Source organism: Falco peregrinus, chromosome 3, assembly GCF_023634155.1.
Source record: "Falco peregrinus isolate bFalPer1 chromosome 3, bFalPer1.pri, whole genome shotgun sequence".
Taxonomy (NCBI): Eukaryota; Metazoa; Chordata; class Aves; order Falconiformes; family Falconidae; genus Falco; species Falco peregrinus.
The window spans coordinates 98579440-98599274 of record NC_073723.1 but is presented as its reverse complement, the minus strand read 5'-3'; the positions used below and the strand labels follow the sequence as shown (position 1 = coordinate 98599274).

Genomic DNA, 19835 nt, shown 5'->3' with positions numbered 1-19835 from the left:
ACAGGAAGCAGTGGAGTCTAGCAATTTCAAGTTGCAATGACATTTTAGTGGGTGATGAATATGATCTAATAAATGTGTGTCAGCAAAACTGCTCAGATATCAAACTTTCAAAAAATGCATTGAACTGCTGTATGCATTTTTATTTCAAATTAATAACTTCAGGAACAAGATGCCTCCCAAGATTTTATATATGTGATAGACTGGATTCTTCATGGTTGTCCTGATCTGTTAGATGCATAATGTGTTCAATATTTCTTTTTATATGTGTGTATGTATAGACAGAGGTTTAGTTTCAATCTCAGTGTGTGTTTTTTGCAAGATGTGTCCATTCCAGTTTGAGTAGATAGTATACGCTGGCTAGTTTGTCTGCTAAGAAGTATTAAACTGTGTGTGCACCTAAGGGAAGTTGGGTGGGAGAGAGGTGGTGCCTGAGGGCCAGAAAAGAATGTAATGAAAGTGTTAGTTTGTAAATCGGGCTACCTGTGTTTTGTGGTACCGTGACAGGCTTTCAGGCAGACAGGGAAGAGGGGGTGGTGCAAGGGAGCTCACCCTGAATGCCAGAGGCTTCGTACCCTCCAAAATTGGCTATGTGGGGACTCTTCAGTTTGTTCTTTAAAAAAAACACAACAGTTCTCTTGTACTTGTTTATTATAAATGCCCAGTCCCTCCTCTTGCCTGGGTGGAAACTGTTATATGAGGATTGTACAAAGGGGCCAGGAGTCAGGACTGCAGAGTATGGTTGTCCAGCGACTGGAATGCCGTGGCTGAGTGGCAATGTTATTAATTTACTTTTCTGTTTTCTTTTTCCTTCCTTCTGCTCCCCGTGCGACACTCCTGGTATTGCAGGTTTCTAAAGTCAATGGAATCACTCGAATGTCATCTCCGAGTGCAAATGCAGCCAGTGCCAAAAAGATGAGAGAGGTCAGACCTTCACCGTCCAAAACTGTGAAGTACACTGCAACAGTGACAAAGGGAACTGTCACATACACCAAAGCCAAGAAAGAACTGGTCAAGGAAACCAAACTAAATCACCACAAACCCAGTTCACCTGTCAACCACACAATCTCAGGGAAAATAGAAAGTAGCAATGCAAAAACCCGCAAACAGGTGCTATCCCTTGGAGCATCCAAGTCTAACAATGCCGCTGTTAATGGTGTAAAAGTCAATGGCAAGTTGAACCAAAAGACATGCACTAAGGAGGTGGGGAGACAGTTAAGGGAGGGGCTGCGCAATTCGAAGAGGAGGCTGGAAGAGACGAATCACATAGACAAAATACAGTCGCCCACCAAGAGAATGAAAGGGGCCATCAACTTGGCAGAAGCTGCCAGCAAAAAGGCAGCCGTAGAAAAGCCTTTGCTGAATGGACACCTTAAAAAGGAAGTGCCAGAGAAGAGTTTGGAAAGAAATAGGCCGAAAAGAGCCACTGCTGGAAAGAGTACGCCAGGGAAACAAGCACATGGCAAAACTGAAAATGCCTCCTGTGAAAATCGTTCTACCTCTCAAGCGGAGTCCTTGCACAAGCCACAAGACTCAATGGGAAAGCACGAAAAGGGCAGTAGTAAGTCTGGGTGGGGGATGCTGGGGGAGATTCCCATCCTTAGGCCCTCCACCAAGGAATTTCATGACCCACTGATATACATTGAGTCAGTCCGAGCTCAGGTAGAGAAGTATGGGATGTGCAGGGTGATTCCTCCTCCAGACTGGAGACCTGAGTGCAAGCTAAATGATGAAATGCGGTTTGTGACACAGATTCAGCACATACACAAGCTAGGCAGGCGCTGGGGACCCAACGTGCAGCGGCTGGCCTGTATCAAGAAGCACCTCAAATCTCAGGGCATTACCATGGACGAACTCCCACTCATAGGTAAGGGCTGTGGTTTCATTGGCCTTTTGCCGCTGCTTGTTAGTGTCCGTATACAACTTTATGCTCCGTTTGCCTTTATGCTTAACCGAACCCCTGTTCAATTAATGCTGCAGAGCTCTGGGTCTCTCTCTTTATCCATCGGTCAGGCACGATGCAGGTAGGTTGTCGGAGAGCTTTCCAGAGAGACTTTATATCGCCACTTTCCTCCGGCCTGCTCTTCATTTCACCCGGGAAAAAAAACAACGTGGTGTGGTGTCTTGGTCTCCAGATTTCACGATCTTCTCCTTTCCCTGCTGTTTATTTTTGTAGGTAGTACAACTACAGATATCGATACCTGTATTTTATTCAATGTTTTTAAATGTTGCTTCAGAATATCTTTTGGACCTTTCCAAAGATGTTTTCCAAAGAGGTTGCAGTGCTGCCAAGCTTTAATACAAATCTCCCCCCACCTTCCTTTAAAAGCATTTAACCAAGGGGAAAAAAAATATCTCAGAACTGACTTCTGTTTGGGTACTCAGACACTTAAAATCACAAATTTGCAGTGACCTGCTGACATTTAACAACCATTAAGTGTCAAGAATAGGCAGTAAAATGTAGTTGATTGCAAAATGGAGGTTTCATTATTTCTCCCAGCAGGTGTCTGCCAGGGCTAATGCCTGAGTGAGAATCACTTATTTAACAGAATTCTTGGTTTATGGTCTGCTGTCAAATATGACACGTGACAAAAATGTGACAATAGTTTGTAAAAACATGACAACAGCAGCATACAAATGAACTGTTGAATGACCCACCTCCATCTGTACTGCCTCAGCAGCCATGACATAGTAACAAACTTGTGGTTTTAATTTTTGTGTAGCCCTTCCCTTTGTTTTTGATGTGTTTCGAGTCGGAGCTTACAGGACCTGCATGTTGCAACTTGAGGCTAGAGTTTTGCCTTTGAGGCATTATCCCATCAGAGGCAGCTATCAACACTAGTTGGATTAAAGGACACACTTTTCTGTTTAAACTGTTCACAACACTTCCCACCCTCCCACCCCCCTGTGTTTTCAGACTGTATTTTATATCACATATGGTACATGAGTGAAAATGCATAAAAGAGCACAAAGAGATGGCAGAGTTTATGGTGAACTGATGCAGGGCACAGCAGAGAAATGACAGAATTTAAGGAGGAGGAACGAGGGTTAGTGCTCTGTTGCAATAGCCATGCAAAAATGTTCAAGGAAATCTGAAAATTAAAATCACTCAAGCAGCAATAAGTGAACATTTTGTATGCCTAATGTATGCAATGGTTGTATGCTAATAGAGAAGAACAACAAATTAAATTTACATTGGCAAGAGAGAGAAGAAAATGTGCACGACAGCCCGATTAACGCTCCTGGAACAATGTTAACTTTTTAATGAAATACCTTAACTCAGCATTAAGATGGCATTACTGTTAATTATTTGTATTATTTAAGCACCTAAGAGCCTAATTAATAGACAAGGATTCTATTCTGCTGGGTGCCATATAACCAGAGTAAACAGTGGTCTCTTAAAAAATTTGCATTCCATGTATCCTTTCTGCAGTTAATTTCCTACCTGTCTTGTGTTTAAAATTAAAAACAAAATGGAGAAAAGAAGCTTGAGATCATCAGTGTACAACGATGAGAAATCTCTTGATTCCAGCAGGAAAAATATAAAATAATCTGGTGTTAAGTGCAGACTTATTTAAGTAGACACGCATACATGTCCCTCCTTTCATGGCCAAATCACATTTTCATTGAAGTAAGTGGGAGTTTTGCCAACAACTTGTGTAGTGCCAGCATTTGGTATTAAATGCATACCTGAAGATTTAGGCTATTTTTTTTTTAAATGAGCTTGCTCACTAGGCAGTTTAAAAATATTTCCAACTTAGTGAAATTAAGATAATTTTAAAAAGAAATTCAACACCTTCTGCATAACATCTGCCAGTTCTCTTGTTTAAGCCATTTTGCTATAGGTGCTTATAAATGGAGTTAAAACTCTTCCCCCCACCCCCACCCCCCTTCAGCCTTTCAAGGAAAGTTTAAGCCACAAGCTTAGGTCAATCCTGGAAAACATCAGGCTGAGATATAAATGCTTCCAAAAGTTATGACTGTGTGAAATGGAATTATAATTGAGACCACTTTGTAAACCTTAGCTGTAGCTGGCCCTGTGGAGGATCTGCCAGATTCGCGAGGCTCCGACTGAATGATGTGCTACTTGAGCCATAGTATTGCCGAGTGATTATGAGCAACCATTCCGTGATGCGGGAAAAAAATCGCATTTCTTAAATAGCTCATAAACAGTATTGAAACTAGAGCCTTGAGCTGGGTGTGGACTATTTGTCCCACTGGAGAACACATATAATGTTAAACCTGGACCACACTTCTTTCAAGGTTAGGAATATATTACTCTGGTTTTTGTAGGTCGCTGAATCTATTGGGATGGAAAGCCATCTTGAATTATGCCTTCAGCGTATTTGTGAACTGTGCATATAAAACACTAGACCAAAAAAGTAACAGCCTGTAATAGAGGCCAGCTTGAAGGCTATTTTATGGGGAATGTTAAAGAGGAAAGAAGGAAAATCTTTTGAAAATTTTTTTGGGGTTTTGGGTTGGGTTTTTTTCCCTTTCTTTTATTATCCAGTGGTGTTTACCTTTTCTCACCTTCAAGACTTGACCATTTTGACAGCCACCCAAAAAAAGAATTACTAAATTGGATAAATTTGCTGCCCCACAGCCCTGCCTCCACCCTTGTCATATGCTGCTCAAAGCCATGCCCTTGGTTTTGGCTGCAGCCAAAATCCTGTCCCCTCTTGTCACACCTCTGCCCTGTGCAGGCTGCGCTGGTGAGCAGCCCCTGGCACTGCTCTGTGGCAGTCACAGCCCTCGTCATCCCAGAATGTCCCTCCTTGCTGGATTGGCACGAGAGGGGGAGTGAAGGGAAGAAGGAAAACTGGGAGCGCCCATGAAGTGTCCAAGATGTAGCACGGGGTAGTCTGAAAAAAGTAATAAAAGTGACACTGCATGCGCTAGCAAACAAGATGATACGACTGGCCCTTAAGATGCTCTAGCCTTGCATCCTGCAGTAAATATTTACCGTAATGCTGCTTCTTGCACTTCTCTGTTGTATAACAGCATTTCTAAGTGCTCTGAAACAGCTATGGCGTAATGTTTTTTTACTCGTCTCAAAGAAAAAGGGCAAGGAGGGACAATGTGGTGGCAGCAATGTTAATGTGAGTTTGTATTAATTCTCTTTTTTCCTTCAGCAGTGTCCTCTTGAATTGTAGGTGGTCTTTGGTCCATTTCTTCCCTCTTTCTACTGATGATTTATTTCTGTGCTTTGAGAGTATTTATGATGTTTCTTTTATTGTTCCTCATCCATTTGGCTGCTTTTTATGCTGCACTTTGTATAATCCTCCATCTTTATTTTTTGTCTGGAGTGTGAAATGTGCCAGTCGTCTTAAAATGTACGAAACCATAATGGAGTATAAAATATGAATGGTCTCAAACTGGAAGGATGGTGTGCCTGGAACTTTCTAATGCAGGCGCCAACCCCAAGCAAGCCCCCTGCCTCCCTTGTTTTTTTTTAAAGGATTTTTTTACTTGTAGTGAAATTAAGGATGTTATGTGCTCCTTTTAAATACTAACTGTATTCAAATCGTTGTGCAGCCATTAGATATCTGATGGTTCATCTCCAGAAAGGATAGGTACTTGTGGGTTTGATTACCAGTACCCATCTTCGACACTTGTTTTGCTTCTTGCTGGTATAAACCAGACGTGGGACTGGTGGTGGGCAAGGGGAGGGTGGGAGCGTGTGGGTTTTTAAAGAACTGGGCAGCTCTTCTCTCCCCTTCTGCTGGGTAATGACCAGGGGAAAGACATGTGTCAGGAGATAGCTGGGGGTGGTCTGAGGAGAGAAGGGAATGAAACTCAAGGAGGAGAGCAAATTTAACCGTAAGGAAGGCTGTTGCAAATAGCAAGGTATAATCTGCTGTATGAATTAAGCTAGCAAACGAGTGGAACATGCCTGTCTTAGCAGGAGGCGTACAAAATAGGGACAATCCTGCACCGGTGCCCGGAGCCGTACAGGTGGCACATCCTGTATGTGCCCAGCCTAGTAGCATGCTTGATGTGAGCCGCCTGCAGCTTTCCTAACCTGCTCCTGTGTTTCCCTTTCCCCACCTCTGCTGCCTGGCACATGTGGACCCCAGGAGGCTGTGAGCTCGACCTGGCCTGCTTCGTCCAGCTGATCAACGAGATGGGGGGGATGCAGCAAGTGACTGACCTCAAGAAATGGAACAAGCTGGCAGACATGCTGCGCATCCCCAAAACTGCACAGGACAGGCTGGCCAAGCTGCAAGAAGCCTACTGCCAGTACTTGCTCTCCTACGACTCCCTCTCCCCCGAGGAGCACAAGAAACTGGAGAAGGAGGTCTTGCTGGAAAAGGAAATCTTGGAGAAGAGGAAAGGACCTTTGGAGGGACATTCGGAGAATGCCTACAAGTTCCATTCCTTGCCCCGGTTTGAGCCCAAAAACGGACTCATCAACGGCGTGGTTCACAAAAATGGCTTCCGCAACAAGTTGAAAGAAGTTGACGTCCCACTGAAGACGGGCAGGCGGCGGCTCTTTGCTCAGGAAAAGGAGACCACGAAGGAGGACGAGGAGGAGGAGGAGGGAGTTCTTAGCGACTTACACAAGTGTATATACAAGGTAACGAGGCGGGCTCTGCCGATTTTGTTTTGCAGAACTGATGGTGCTGTCATCTGGGTGGCATCCAGGTGCTAACCCAGCCAGCTGGGGAGAGCTGGTGGGCTGTAGTGCCACCCCCAAGGCAGCAGCGCAGCCAGCGGCTATCACAGCTGGGTGGTCTGGTGGCTTTATCCTGATCTGCCTGGCTCTTGTGGGATGTCTGGAAAAGCTGGAAGGTGTTAACTGTCGTAACAGGATGCACTGGGCTCTGCCCCTCTTCATCTCCTTGTGAGAGGTTCCCTGAATAGTTCTGTCCAATTATCCTTGCAGACAGTTTTTATTTTCATTTTCTAGTGACATTTAAAGTAATGTTCTGCTTTCTTGTTCCTCCTTCTTGCAAGTCTCTTGTTGAGTGAAGTAGCACTCCACATCAAAACTAACATCACTAAAAATACTACTACATTTGGAAAGGACAAATTGAAATGCAAACAATATTTTCATCCATGGTGCCAGATTTTGCTCAGCAGTAACTGTCACATGGACGCTCAGTCCTCCACATACCGAGTACATCCATTTGCGAAGGAATGCTGACTCTTCCACTCGCTTTTATTTGGCAGTCTCTTACCTTGGAGCAGGACTTGGCACTGCGACTTGCAGTGCAGTTTTGAGTTGTGCTGGAATGTGTAGCCGTGCTCTGAGAGAAATACAGCATTGAGTGTCTGTGCCGAGTACAGGAATGCGCTGTTCTTCCCCTTCCCATCTCACTTCCATCACCAGGAAATGAAGCCAGATAGCCCAAAGTGGCTTATTGTTAAGCTATTTAGGGACCGCATGAGCTCATGACTTGGGCTTTAAAAGCTTGCTTCAGGTTTCTTTTGCAGCCTGTTATGATTTGTCAGCCCTGAAATTCTTTAACTCAGGAGCTCTGGCCTCAATCCCACCTTTGAAAAGCAATCTCTTCGCCATGCTGCTGTTGGAGAGAAGCTTATCTAATGACAGGAATATTTGTGAGTAGTGAAGTGGCATTTCTGTGCTTAATATCCTGTGCTTAATGATGTTAAATGAAAAATTAGATACAATTTACCATGACTGCTGTATGAACAACCTCAGGCTTAGTGGGCCAGTGCGAGTCCCAGGTTAAAGTTTAGAAGACACAAAGTAAGACCAGGATTTGTGAGCAGTATCCTAATCACGTCTAGACTAGCACAGGTAGTATAACCAGCCTGAGTCTGCTGAGCCCCAGCTCTTTACCCCAAAAGGCTGAGAGTTCCTAAATTGCTGCTGCTGCCCAAAAAGCACTGGCGGTACTGACAGCATCAGACCCTGTGTGGGTCCAGCAATACCCGGTAGAAATACTGCTGTTCCGAGCCCAGAAGCTGAGATGAGCATGGCTGGGCCTGTGGGCCAGCGCTCCCCCCAGCCACCAGAGCAGCTGCAGCACACGGAGCCACCCGACAACTCCTGGGGTTGTCCACGCGAGTGACAGCCGCTTCCCGGACACTGGGGCTTACCCGTTTGCATCCCACCCCACGCTCGTGTGTGGTGCAGACTGGGGACTGTTGTCACAGGCGATGGACCAGGGAGAAAATGGGGGGGAAGCAAATCTGCAGGGGGTTTCTGGAGAGATCCCTGTTGTGGAGCGCCCTGAGGGACTTACTGGGGGTCAGTCTGCGTGCAGGGAGGGGCATGTAGCATCATTTCCACAGCACTTGGCCGAAAGCCCTGTAGGACTGATGGTGAGAACTGGTTATGTCACTTAGAGCAGCTTCAAGACATAGAAATACAAAATTATGCAACAGTCTTGATTCATCAGAGTAATCCACAAGACTTGTGAAATGACTGCAGCTCATCACTAGGCTTTTTAATAAGACTGAAGGGGAGGTGGTGCTGGCTTACAGATTTAAGCAGAGGGTACTTCATGGCATTTTATGAAAGAAGAATTTTAATCCTTCATTCTCTTTTTTTCTTGAATGATGGTGTCCTTCTGTGCGTGTGTCTGTGGAGGAGGGAGTGTTCTTTACCTATTAATATGTTTCTGATAAAATCTGAAAGTTGTTTAACAGACGTGTCCTCATGTTACAGTTCCCACAGATGGAGGGATGGTAATAGTTCCTTTCTAAAACACATTGCTAATTCTAATTAAAAACAAAAAACACACACAAAACAACAACAAAAAAGCACACCCACACCCCCCCTCTTTGATAAATGCCCCTGTCCATAGATCGAGGGCTGGAGGAGAACATGCTAATCATGTGGTTGTAGTCCAGTTTAGGCCATCAAGTTTATGCTTCAGACCATGAAGGGGCCATACATTTAGGATTTCACACAGTAATTTGTGCAGTCAGCACGTGCTTGAGCTGGAACGTGTTTTTAGAACGAGACATCCAGTCTTCCAGGAGCAGTTACCACCATATCGCATGTCAAGGTTAAAGTAAATCTCCTTTGTGTTCAGCTGACTTGCTGCCAGGGCTCCCAAATTATTTTCAGTGTTGCTCCTTGCCAGGCTGTAAGACCTGCTGTGCTTTTTAAGTGTGTGCTGCGGGCTGCTGCACTTGCTTTCTTTACTCCTAAATGTATGGCTTTTCTACCTCGTACAGCGTCGTCGCTTGTAAGTACGTGAAGTAAGCTGCTGTCATCAAAGCAGGATCTACTGGAAGATTTTTCACTGCTCTTCTTTCCCCAGTTTTGGCTCTGAAAATATTTGAAAATCTGTACCGGAGCTGACTGAAAACAGCATTTGTTGCCATACAGAACAAACTGCAGGCTTCTTAGCAGACCCGTTAGAGGGGCAGGCGGAAGAAAGCAGCAGCGCAAGTTGTGCCACCCCTCGCATGAAACTGCCCCAGAAGCCCCGTGCTGAGCTCTCTTCAGCCAGGGACTCGGCATTTTTGGACTCTGCTTAACAGGAGTCCTTCCTGCCTGTGACTTACTGTGAAATCTGTCTTCTGCTCATGTTTATGGTTGCTTTAATGTCTTCAGCATTCATAGTGTTGCAGCATCCTTCTCTGTGCTTTCCCTCCGCGCTCGGTGGTGGTGATGCTCTGGGTTGTCTCTCATGGCAAACATAGAGGCTATGAAGAAGGATCAAGAGAGGAAATAGGAAATTTTATTCCTTAAACCTTCCTCTGTCATATTGTCACAGCAACAGAGACCCTGCTCAGGAGCTTGAAGCTCTCGGGACGGTTGTCAAACTGCTGAGATATTTTTGAGGGCATTGAAAAGGGTATTTTAGTCTTCATCAATTTATTTTGTGTTCTGCTTAAAATGCATTTTGGATTATTTTCTGTGTTGGTATTAAAACATTTTATGAGATCCCTCAGATTAAAAAAAACCAAACCCTAACCAAACAACAAAGACAACAAAAACCCCTCAGCTGTTTATTTTATGTTACAACTGTTAGGAGACTAGAAATGTACCGAGTTCTTGATGGAGGAAGAAATGGGTATGTGCGATTTTAAAAGGCTGAACTGTTCAGTTTTTCTACTTCCTTTTTTCTTGCTTGCTGCTTATGTGAGAAATGGAAAGACATGGTTAATCTTGGAAGATGAGTCCTTACTCTTGTTTTTCTGTATAAGATGAGAGGAAGAGGCGAGTAGGTGTGCCAAGGAAGCTGCTGCAGAGCGTGTGCTGGTTTGCGAGCGGTGCGGTCTGTGCTCGGGTGTGATGACTGCTGGTGCGGGTCCCGCATTTTACAAGAGGTTTTGTTGTAAAAGGCTGCCTCAATAAATGATTCATGAGGGCATTAAAAGATGAAGGAAATTGCTTATTGTATCGCAGAGAATCCAACTCTGAAGTTTATGGGAATCAGAGGGCCCCAGGCCCCGGGCATTTCACAAACTTTTTTGTTACAGCTAATTATGCTGTATTCAATTAAAAAGTGACAATGTTACAACCGTAGGGGCATGGCAAAGCGATAGACTTGGCCTCTGGGGGAAAAGCTGCTTGTATAGTTGTTTCTAGTTTACTCTTGGGCATAGTTCTTAAATAAATTCAGCAGAAGAAAAGGCTGAGGTGGTTTGGCAGATCTGTTTCATAATTGAAAAACTAGGAAGGTAATAGTCTGAGTAATAAAATGTTCATTTACATGGAGTTTTTAAGTCTGTGGTTGCTCAGATGGGCAACCAGTTGACATGATGGGAGTTAGAGGAAGGAACAGTAGATCTGGTGAGGGTCAAAGATATTTTCACTTTCATGTTTGCATAGCAAGGCTGTGTCTGCCTGTAGTGATGCCCACAAACCAGTATGGCCCCAGCAGCTAGTGTGGTGCCTGCCAGCTCTCCTGGCTCACTGCTTCCCAGGATGTTTCTCCAGCTGTGGGGTGGAGATCGAGATAGGATTGGCCCTGTCTGGGCATACCTGTATTTCTGGGCTGAAAGGAGCAAGTGGGTTCTCGTGCCTCTGCCTTGAAAGCCTTTGAGGCCGCGTCCCAGAGCATCTGGCGTTCTAGGTATGTGTGAAAGCAGGTATCCAGAAAGTTAGTATAGCTCAGGCAGAAACCCAAGCCTCTCGCAGAGCTCCTGCAGCAGTGCCAAGAAAGAGCATGCTCATTTGGCAGTTTGACTGTGTTTTACTTTTCTCAGCCATGTAATAACAAGTCCTGGTTCCTTACATTTTATTCCAGCTTTTATTGAATTGAGCATAACTCGTTTTCGTGAGCAGGGAATTACAGCAGTCTTGGTAAACCCTGCGTTTGGCAACCCCCTTCCATCACATACAATACTAGTTTGACGTTGAACATTTCTGTGAATTTCCTGGGTTTTTTCACCTGTTTCTCTGTATAGAAAGACCATAGCCATGGTCCTTCCATCACGTATTGGATTTGATTGTAAAATGCAGGTAGGGCTGCCAGCTGGGTCCTTTGCAACTTGTCACAGAAAGCTGGGCCATGTCTGTCGTCTGTCTTTATCAAACCTAGAGCATTGTGCTGGACAAAGCAGTATACGTGGACTTCTGGGGGCATTCCATTGGCCGCCTAGGTGGTTGGTTTGGTGATTCAATGTGATTAAATTTCTGTTGCTTTTGAGGTATTTTCCCTTAGATAAGAAACGAGCTTTAGACCCACAGTGTTCTGGAGATGTTGCCCTCTTTCCCCCTACTGTGGTCTGGGGTTGATCACATAGAGTAAAGAGTGTGGTCAGGAGGAATGGAGGCATGTTGGGGTGGTTTTTTTTTTTCACTTTTAATTTCTTTTTCCACAGGGTAGGTCTGTTTCTTTAACAACCTTCTACCGAACAGCAAGAAACATCATGAACATGTGCTTCACAAAGGAGCCTACAGTAGCTGAAGTAGAGGTGAGGCCAGCACACAGGGTGGTAAAAGTTTTATTTCAGGGAATTGAATATGGGGATTCAGAACAGTTGACGTTCAGGCATTACCATAAACAGTTTAAAGCTGTCTAGCATGGGAGAAAAATAAATGGTTAGATGGACATGGTACTGATTCTTCCTTTTAATTTTTTTTGATGTTTTTAATAAAGGTGTTGAGGAACTGAAGGAGAGAAAGAAGTCTTAATCCGTCCTGTGCTGAAGCACAGGAGTCAAGAGGATCTAAATTCTGTCTTCCCAAACAATTGTTACTTTTATGTATTTATATTCTTACTTTTAAGTGGTGTTTTAGGTTGAATTACACTGAGGTCATGAAAGCCCTGTAAATTTCTGGGGTTTATATTTTAATGAGAGATAACTTGTTCAGTGAATTAAAAATGCATTACCACTTTCTCTTACCACAGCAAGAATATTGGCGGATAGTGGAACAGAAAGATTGCCACGTAGCAGTGCATTGTGGAAAAGTAGATACCAACACCCACGGGAGTGGCTTTCCTGTGGGAAAATCTGAACCATTTTCAAGGTAAGATCACCAAATCCTCCCGCTTTGTGGACTTGTGCTTGCTGCCCCGTTGTGCTGAGCAGAGGGGGGAGGGGGGGGGGTGGGGGTGGGTTACGAGGCCAGCAGAGGAGCTTGGCACGGAGGATGTTGGCACCAGGAACGTGCACTGACGTGTCTGCATCTCTGTCACCCCTTACACAGGCATGGGTGGAACCTCACAGTCCTTCCTAATAATACAGGATCCATCCTGCGACATCTTGGTGCTGTGCCTGGTAAGGTCTCTTTCCTACGTTTCCATCGGGTCTAAGTTATCTCTAAATGTGGTGGTGTAGTCACCAAAGTCTTCTCCCTCTTTCTGGCCCCTCTGTTCGCTGGCTGACCAGGCAGACACGCAGTAGTATGTAGCAGGCGGTATTTATTTAAAGGAATGAAGGCAGGTGTACAGATAAAGAATTAACGGATAGCTGAGACCGTATACCTGGGAGGAACCAGCTGTACTCGCTGTATCTCTTTCTGCTGTTGCTGGTATCTGTGTTCTTGCTTTGTGTCAGGGTGACGAAGGACAGAGCCGTGCAGCTTCCTTCCTTGCAAACCTAAGTCTGTCGTGCTGGGCAAAGCAGCACACAAGCTTTCTAAAAGAATTGTCACGACTTCTCCAGCTGTGTATTTGCCATTGCAGCTCACTGGTAGAAACATCAGCTGAAAGCATAATTCAGTCTGCTGTGCTGGTGCTGAGCATGCACTAACCAGCTGGGAAACAGGATACCTGCTTACAAGGACGTGTACCCATGACAACGTGAAGCATCCTCCTCTGATCAGTGGTGTTGAGCTTGAATTACGGGTATTAGTAAACTCTCTACAGAATGAAATTTTTTTACAGCTGTTAGAAAACAAATATGTTCAAAGGCACTGTAATTGGCTGGTAGATACTTTGTTAGTGGAAAATGCTGAATTTGTTAAATTACTTTTCTGTGAATTATTCACTGTGGTAGGAAGACTTAAAACTTAATGGTCAGCTCGTGGGTAGAACAAGTTTTTCAACTGAAATGTCCCCTCAAACTATCTTTTAATTAGAAACTGCAGTTACTCAAAACTCCTTTTCAATCTTTTTGTTTTAGGAGTGACAATTCCTTGGCTAAATATTGGCATGGTCTTTTCTACCTCATGCTGGTCTCGAGACCAAAATCACCTTCCATACATTGACTACTTACACACTGGTGCTGATTGCATTTGGTAGGTATTCCTGTGTTTGGTTTCCTTTGCGCTCACCGCAGTGGCTGGCTGGAGGCTGTGTTAGCAGCAGCTCGTGTAGTGCCTTTTGTGGGAGTGAATCTCACTAGAGAAGGTCCAGTGCGTGTGGTTACGGTTTTAATGGGGAAATGTAATATAAACTGAAGTCATGAAACACCCTTTCCTGGAAGGAAAGTTTCACGTTTATCTTCCACGCTCTCTTCAAAGGTATTTAGCAATAAACTGTTTCTGCCTTGACGTAGGCTTTTATCCGTGGAAAGTTTTCATGACATAGAAGCCAGGTGACAGCTAGCCAAGGCAGGCTTTCCTTAGGCTGACGAGGACACTTGTCAGCTAGCTCCGTATTGCCACTTGTAAAGTAATTGAATCCATGCTCTGACTGAATAGGCACTGCTTTCTTCGTTTATGCAAAACATTTTGAACTCTGTATCTACCAGGTCCCTAGTATTTACTCCTGTACAATTTTTGTAAAAAATTATCACATGATAATAATTTTTAATAGGATTACACGTCACTTTAGTGTCTCTATGTGGGCATCAGCAGTTAGTTGCTAGCTGCAGTTCATATTTTGTAGAATCGTGCAAATAGAGTTAATACTCAGCTTAAAAATGGTTTTTTGAACATAGTGAATCCTTCCCGAGTTCAGTGCGTACATACTACTGTAGATGATGAGTTAGATTGCAATGGAAGTACAACAGCTGATGGAGGGATTAGAGGAAGCAGGTGCTGCTGGCATGTCATGTGCCTTTCTGACAGCTTCTTGTGATACTGGTGTTACTACCCAAGAGGATCATCAGTGAGAGCAATGAATGATAAGCAGTGTAGCTGTGGTTCTTGATCAGAGGAAATGCAATAAACAGAGAAGAAAAGTACTTAAATGGTGCCTCGGTGTGAAGGTGAGAAGCTGGTTCCCTTTCAGCAGTTCCAGCAGTTCCTCTCTTGAACACTGAACTACTGGAGCCCTTGGCTCCTCAGTGGTGTGCCAGGGGAAGGCCCTCAGGGCCCCCTTTGCACCCAGAAGTCCCCATGGTGGCAGTGGCAGTGTCAGCTGCTCTTCATTCATGTGCAAAGTGTGTACTGGTGCCATTACCTTTAATGTTTCTCAGCTGCTGATGGTGCAAGGGGTGCTGACCCAGCTGTCACTGGGAAAGTACACAGCCCAGAAAAAAAGGCTTTGAAATCCTGGCGGAAACCATTAAAGCAGGAGCTCATCTCTAAATATTTAAGTTGGAGAAATACTCTGTGTGTGATCATACCAGGGGGTAAAGGTACACACTGGATTATGCTGCAGACCTGGGAGTTTGTCAGTTTCTGTCATTGGCATTTCATGGCTCTTCTCCCTCTTCCGTGAATCAGTAATCTTTTATGATAATATACTATCAGGACAAAATGCTGAGCAAGCTCCATTGTCCTCAACCTTAGGTGAGTCTGTTTCTCTCTATGACATTCATCTACTCTTAAATGACAGTAAATTCCAAACAGAAGGCATTGAGGAATCCCCTAATTAAGTTCTGAGGCCACTCTTCATACTGTGCCTGTCAAAGCATGCGCCTTTTGGGATTGAACAGGCTTGAATGCAGCCAGCCAAAGTTTTAGGAAAGCTACTGTTCCTGTTTTTCCAAGCTGAGAAGAATAAAACCAAAGAAGCCATTTGCTTTTTCTTGATGGGCTTACTTATACGTGGAAGGACATAGCTTCAGGTGTAGTTGGGATGATTGCCTTCATGAAACACGGTGAGTAAGCCGGAATAACTCATAAGAAGGAAGAAGTGCAACTCCTTTGTCTGTAAAAGCTTATTCTTCATCAAGGCGGCCAGGCTGAATTGTCAGGCTAGTATTCATTATTAACTCATTACAACTTTTAATACTGCAATAAAGTATCCAACTTTATGGAGGAAAAGATGAATTTAATAACTCTCAGCCTGACATAATACCTGGAGTAGCCCTGACAGCATTGCTTTCAGTGGCTGCTTCAGTGATACGAAGGCAGGCCACTGGGCACCAAAGCTCTCCTCTGTCTTGTGAAGTCCACCCAGCATCCCCTAGTCTTCTCTTCCAGGGACAGATCCCTGTGGTACTAAAATCAGTGGTGCTTCATTTACCTGCAGATTGCTCAGGTCACTCTCTAATCTCTCAGGTTTTACCTCCTGAACAGTAAATGGGAGAACTCAATTTGCATGCAGGGCAGGTCAGTGACCTAACCTTTTTATTCTGGGAGGGGTGTCCTCAGTGCCCGTTAAAAGAGAGAAGAAAGCCTTGTTCTTCCCCAGACACTCAGAAGTCTATACCGGCTGCTCACTTCCCATTTTTATAGGTACATCAAGAATTGCAAATTAGTGAAATTGCAGTGTATACCACAGTTGCAAAGTATCCCCAATTCTCCTCAGTCCTGCCAGCAGTCCGATAGTCCCATGCACTCCTGCGCTGCCTCCCCTCCTCACACATCCTTCCCATGGTTTTTCCTGGTCCCATCTCCGGAGGGACTGCATGCTTGAATATTTTGGCTGTTCCAGCTATATTTTCTGACTTTAAAAGGGAGGAGTGGGCTCTGCCATATTCTGGGTTGGAATGTGAAATATTTCCATCACTGTTTAAAATCTGTGATGACAGTGTAACTGGAGTAATATGCTACACACATGGAGTGTTCTGAAACTGTCACTGTTAGGAACACAGGTACTACAAAGTATTTGATACATGGCATGCATATAAAATTGCTGTTGGGACTTGATCCTTATCAAGATGTAGTTCTTGCACTTCAGCACTCTGTAACCCTAGGATTTCTTAGCAAGGTCCTGTTCATTGTCAACAGAGATGTAAGGAGTCAGTCTGTGTAAACCTGGGCAAACAGGTTTATCCGTCATCTCTTCTGGTTCTTGACTTGAAGTTCAACAAAGACAAATCAAAGTTATCATCAGTACGGTGAAGAGTAAGGAAATAGTCAAATCATAGGAAGTACAGCCTCCTACGGCCTGCAGGGTAACTCTGTATGATGCATACAGAATTAATATTCCTGCACATTGTAAGTAAATACCCTAACAAGGTCTATAAGGCCAGCAGAACACTTGATGAAATTGATGGAGGGACCAATGAGTGAAGAGTGAACTGTACCCTTTGCCCCAAATCTTTGCAGATTCATTCTCTTGTCGCCAGGTTTGGAAAAAGGGCTCCGAGTGTGTGTGTGTGTCTGGTGTTGGGGGCAGATGGGCTTCAGGTTGAGGTCTCATTGCTTGAAGTGAACTGGCAAGGCGTGATAAACCTGGGGATGCTTTTTTACTTGCCTGAGCATAACAAATCCAAATAAAGTAATGTCACACATAAAGCATAGCACGGCAGCATCTCCAGGTTTGGGAATCCCAGGATTTGCATTGTTTTTCTTACCAAGCTGCACCGCTCAGTTCACAGTTGTCAGGTACCAGCTACTAGACCTTGGGAAGAGGTGTCTTCTGGGTGGACATGAACCGTTACCCTTCTGGCGGGGTGCAATCAAGAGTAGCAGCCAGTTGTCACTGTATCACCTCCCTGCATCCAGCAAAACAGCAGTTCCCTGGATGTGTGAAGCCAAGACCTGAGACTCTCTGTTCTTTCTTGTCACTTCTGCCTAGGGAGCATGCTGCTGGCAGTGAGCACAGAGAGGACAGCTGCCTCCTTGGCTGCTAAAGGAGAGGAGGATGTGCAGCTCGGCACATACCCAGCAGAGTTTTAAATCTCTCCTGCTGCTTTGGCTGCTCTTAGTCAGGTCTTTCTTTTCTTGCAAGGGAGAGGAGGGATGTGGGATTTGGTTAGTAAGCAAAGCAAGAAGGTCTTAGGCTACTTTGTGTGCTAACAGTAAAGGTGACTTGTGGCTTCCTGGTTGTTACAAACAGAAAACATTATTAAATATAAAGATCCTTTGGTTGATGCACAGTAATAAATACAACCATTTACAATAAAGATAACAGAACATACATTGGTGCTCACAAGATGCAAGCTTCTGCCCAAAAATAGCTGTTTTGGTGCCATTAGAATAATCATCATTCTGTTGCTGATGTCTCTCCTCTGATTGTACAGAGCACTGAGTTTTCACATTTCTGTTTTGGGGATATGGTGTCCTTTGGCATCTAGTGAACGCCATCAGACTGAGTCTAAATAAACAGCTTTCTACGAAACCTCAGCATTTCACCAAAAAGATCTGTGTGGGAAAGCCTGTGTTTAATTTCTTTCTTTTAATGAATGCCCTGGTCTGAATTGCCTGTTCCTGTGTAGCTGTGGCCCGTTATTTACTCCACAGTAAATCTTTCTCTTTTCCTCTGACAAAACAACAGGTATTGCATTCCTGCTGCGGAGGAGAACAAACTTGATGATGTGGTACATACCCTGCTGCAAGCCAATGGCACTCCAGGGCTGGAAATGCTTGAAAGTAATGTAATGGTAGGTTATAACACTGGGAGAGGTATTCCCATCCGAGAACCCAAGGCTGGTTGCTTGGGGATTTATTTTGGATTTGTATTGTACTACCATGCTGCAGAGGCTGTTGTTAAAATCTGGCTACTTTCTGCTTGCAGTGTTTACCCCTGTGGCATTTTTCTAACAAGGCTCACATGTTGAAATAAAAATAAATGTGACAGTGCAATAAATGTCCATTTTTAATACTGTCCATAATGTATTTAACCTCACAAAGGGAGTGTTTTATAATCAATTATCTGCCATGATTGACATTTTATGATGCCAGCATGGATATGAGAAGCCTAATACTTCAAAGGATTTCAAAGTATATTTGGCTCTCTTCTATATTTTGTGGATAACAATTTCCATTCGGTGCATTTAAGTATAAATTAGGGAGCCCACGACAAACAAGACTCCCTTGGCCAGCCATGTTCACATCCTCTAACAGAAGAGCAGTAGCAAGGTGGGTTCAGTGCCAGGTCTGAGGAGATGGAGGTGCTAAGCCGAATGGCCCGCTTTACTGCCCGTAGTAGTAGATGAAAATGTTTTGGGGCGTTGTGTTTGAGATTCTCTGGCAAGGGAAGGTTTCAACTGTTGGTTTCAAAAGAGCCACTTCTGTAATTCACGCTCCAAATACTCAACTTCGGCATGGGCAGAAGGGAAGAGGGAAAGCGCACGGAGCAGAGCTGTTAGCAGAGCACAGCTTTTTTCCACAAGTGGGATGTGGCATTACCCAGTAAGGAAGGGAATCTAACTGTTAAAGAAAGTTCTAATTTTTTTTTTTTGTGTGTGTGTGTGTCTTGTTTTGTTTTGCTTTGATGTCTTTCCAGATCTCCCCAGAAATCTTGTGTAAGGAGGGGATCAGGGTGCACCGTACTGTACAGCAGAGCGGGCAGTTTGTGGTCTGTTTTCCTGGATCCTTTGTGTCCAAAGTGTGTTGTGGCTATAGTGTCTCTGAAACAGTTCACTTTGCTACCACCCAGTGGACAAGTATGGGCTTTAAAACAGCCAAGGTAAGTTGAGAAAAGGAGTTAAAATGGATTCACGGCCCTGCCATCTAAAATGACAGCAAACCAGACATTCCAGGATCAGTAGCAGTGTGAGACTAGTACAACTATGTCTATTTCTGTGGACTTACTAAATTTAAAAAGTTCTGCCAGGCATAAGATGATCCAGTGTTTTCAGAAAAGCAACCGAGTTGTTAATTGAGAGCTAAAATCCACTGTATATTTGAAAAATTCAGAAGAATGTTATGCCTGCAGACCAGTTTGCGAGGAAGCTTTTCAAAAATCCCTTCAGAGCTAATGATAATATATTGTATTATTACATTTTTTTTTTAAAGTGATGTTTTCTAGAACCATTAGAATCTCAGGTGCAAATATCTGAATAACTGTGCTTGTTAGCTCCTATGATAGGCAGAGTCAGTTAATACTCACAGCTGTATTGCTTCTTTCTCTGCCCCTTCATTCAGGAAAAGCTGTTGATCAGGGCAATTTCAATTTTAATTGACTTGAAAGTCGTTAGGTTCGCTGAGGAGCCCATCCGATACTAAGATGTAATAAAAAAACCTTCCCGTTCCCTTGTCACGCAACTAACCGGGGCAGGTTGCCTGCAGACACAAACAGGTGAATTGTCCAGTCGTCATGATTTTGGCTACATTTCTGCATCCTTGGACAAAGAATACATGTCACTAACTGTGTTCCTAACCTCCTCAAATACGCTATGGGTTACAGATGCTATTTTGGTAGTGTTTTATAGCTAAGCCACTAGTAAATTACCAT

General features: G+C 44.1%; 1 protein-coding gene across 3 annotated transcripts in view; it reads left to right on the top strand.

Moving 5' to 3' along the window:
• Positions 1-19835, top strand: part of JARID2 (jumonji and AT-rich interaction domain containing 2) — a 100319-nt gene that overhangs the window by 66832 nt on the left and 13652 nt on the right. For all 3 annotated transcript variants that reach the window (XM_055799230.1, XM_055799231.1, XM_055799229.1), the window contains 8 exons: positions 847-1864; positions 6078-6577; positions 11755-11847; positions 12285-12403; positions 12584-12654; positions 13501-13615; positions 17934-18039; positions 18885-19067. In XM_055799230.1, the coding sequence (XP_055655205.1) occupies positions 847-1864; positions 6078-6577; positions 11755-11847; positions 12285-12403; positions 12584-12654; positions 13501-13615; positions 17934-18039; positions 18885-19067 (2205 nt within the window). The remainder of the gene's footprint in view (positions 1-846; positions 1865-6077; positions 6578-11754; positions 11848-12284; positions 12404-12583; positions 12655-13500; positions 13616-17933; positions 18040-18884; positions 19068-19835) is intronic.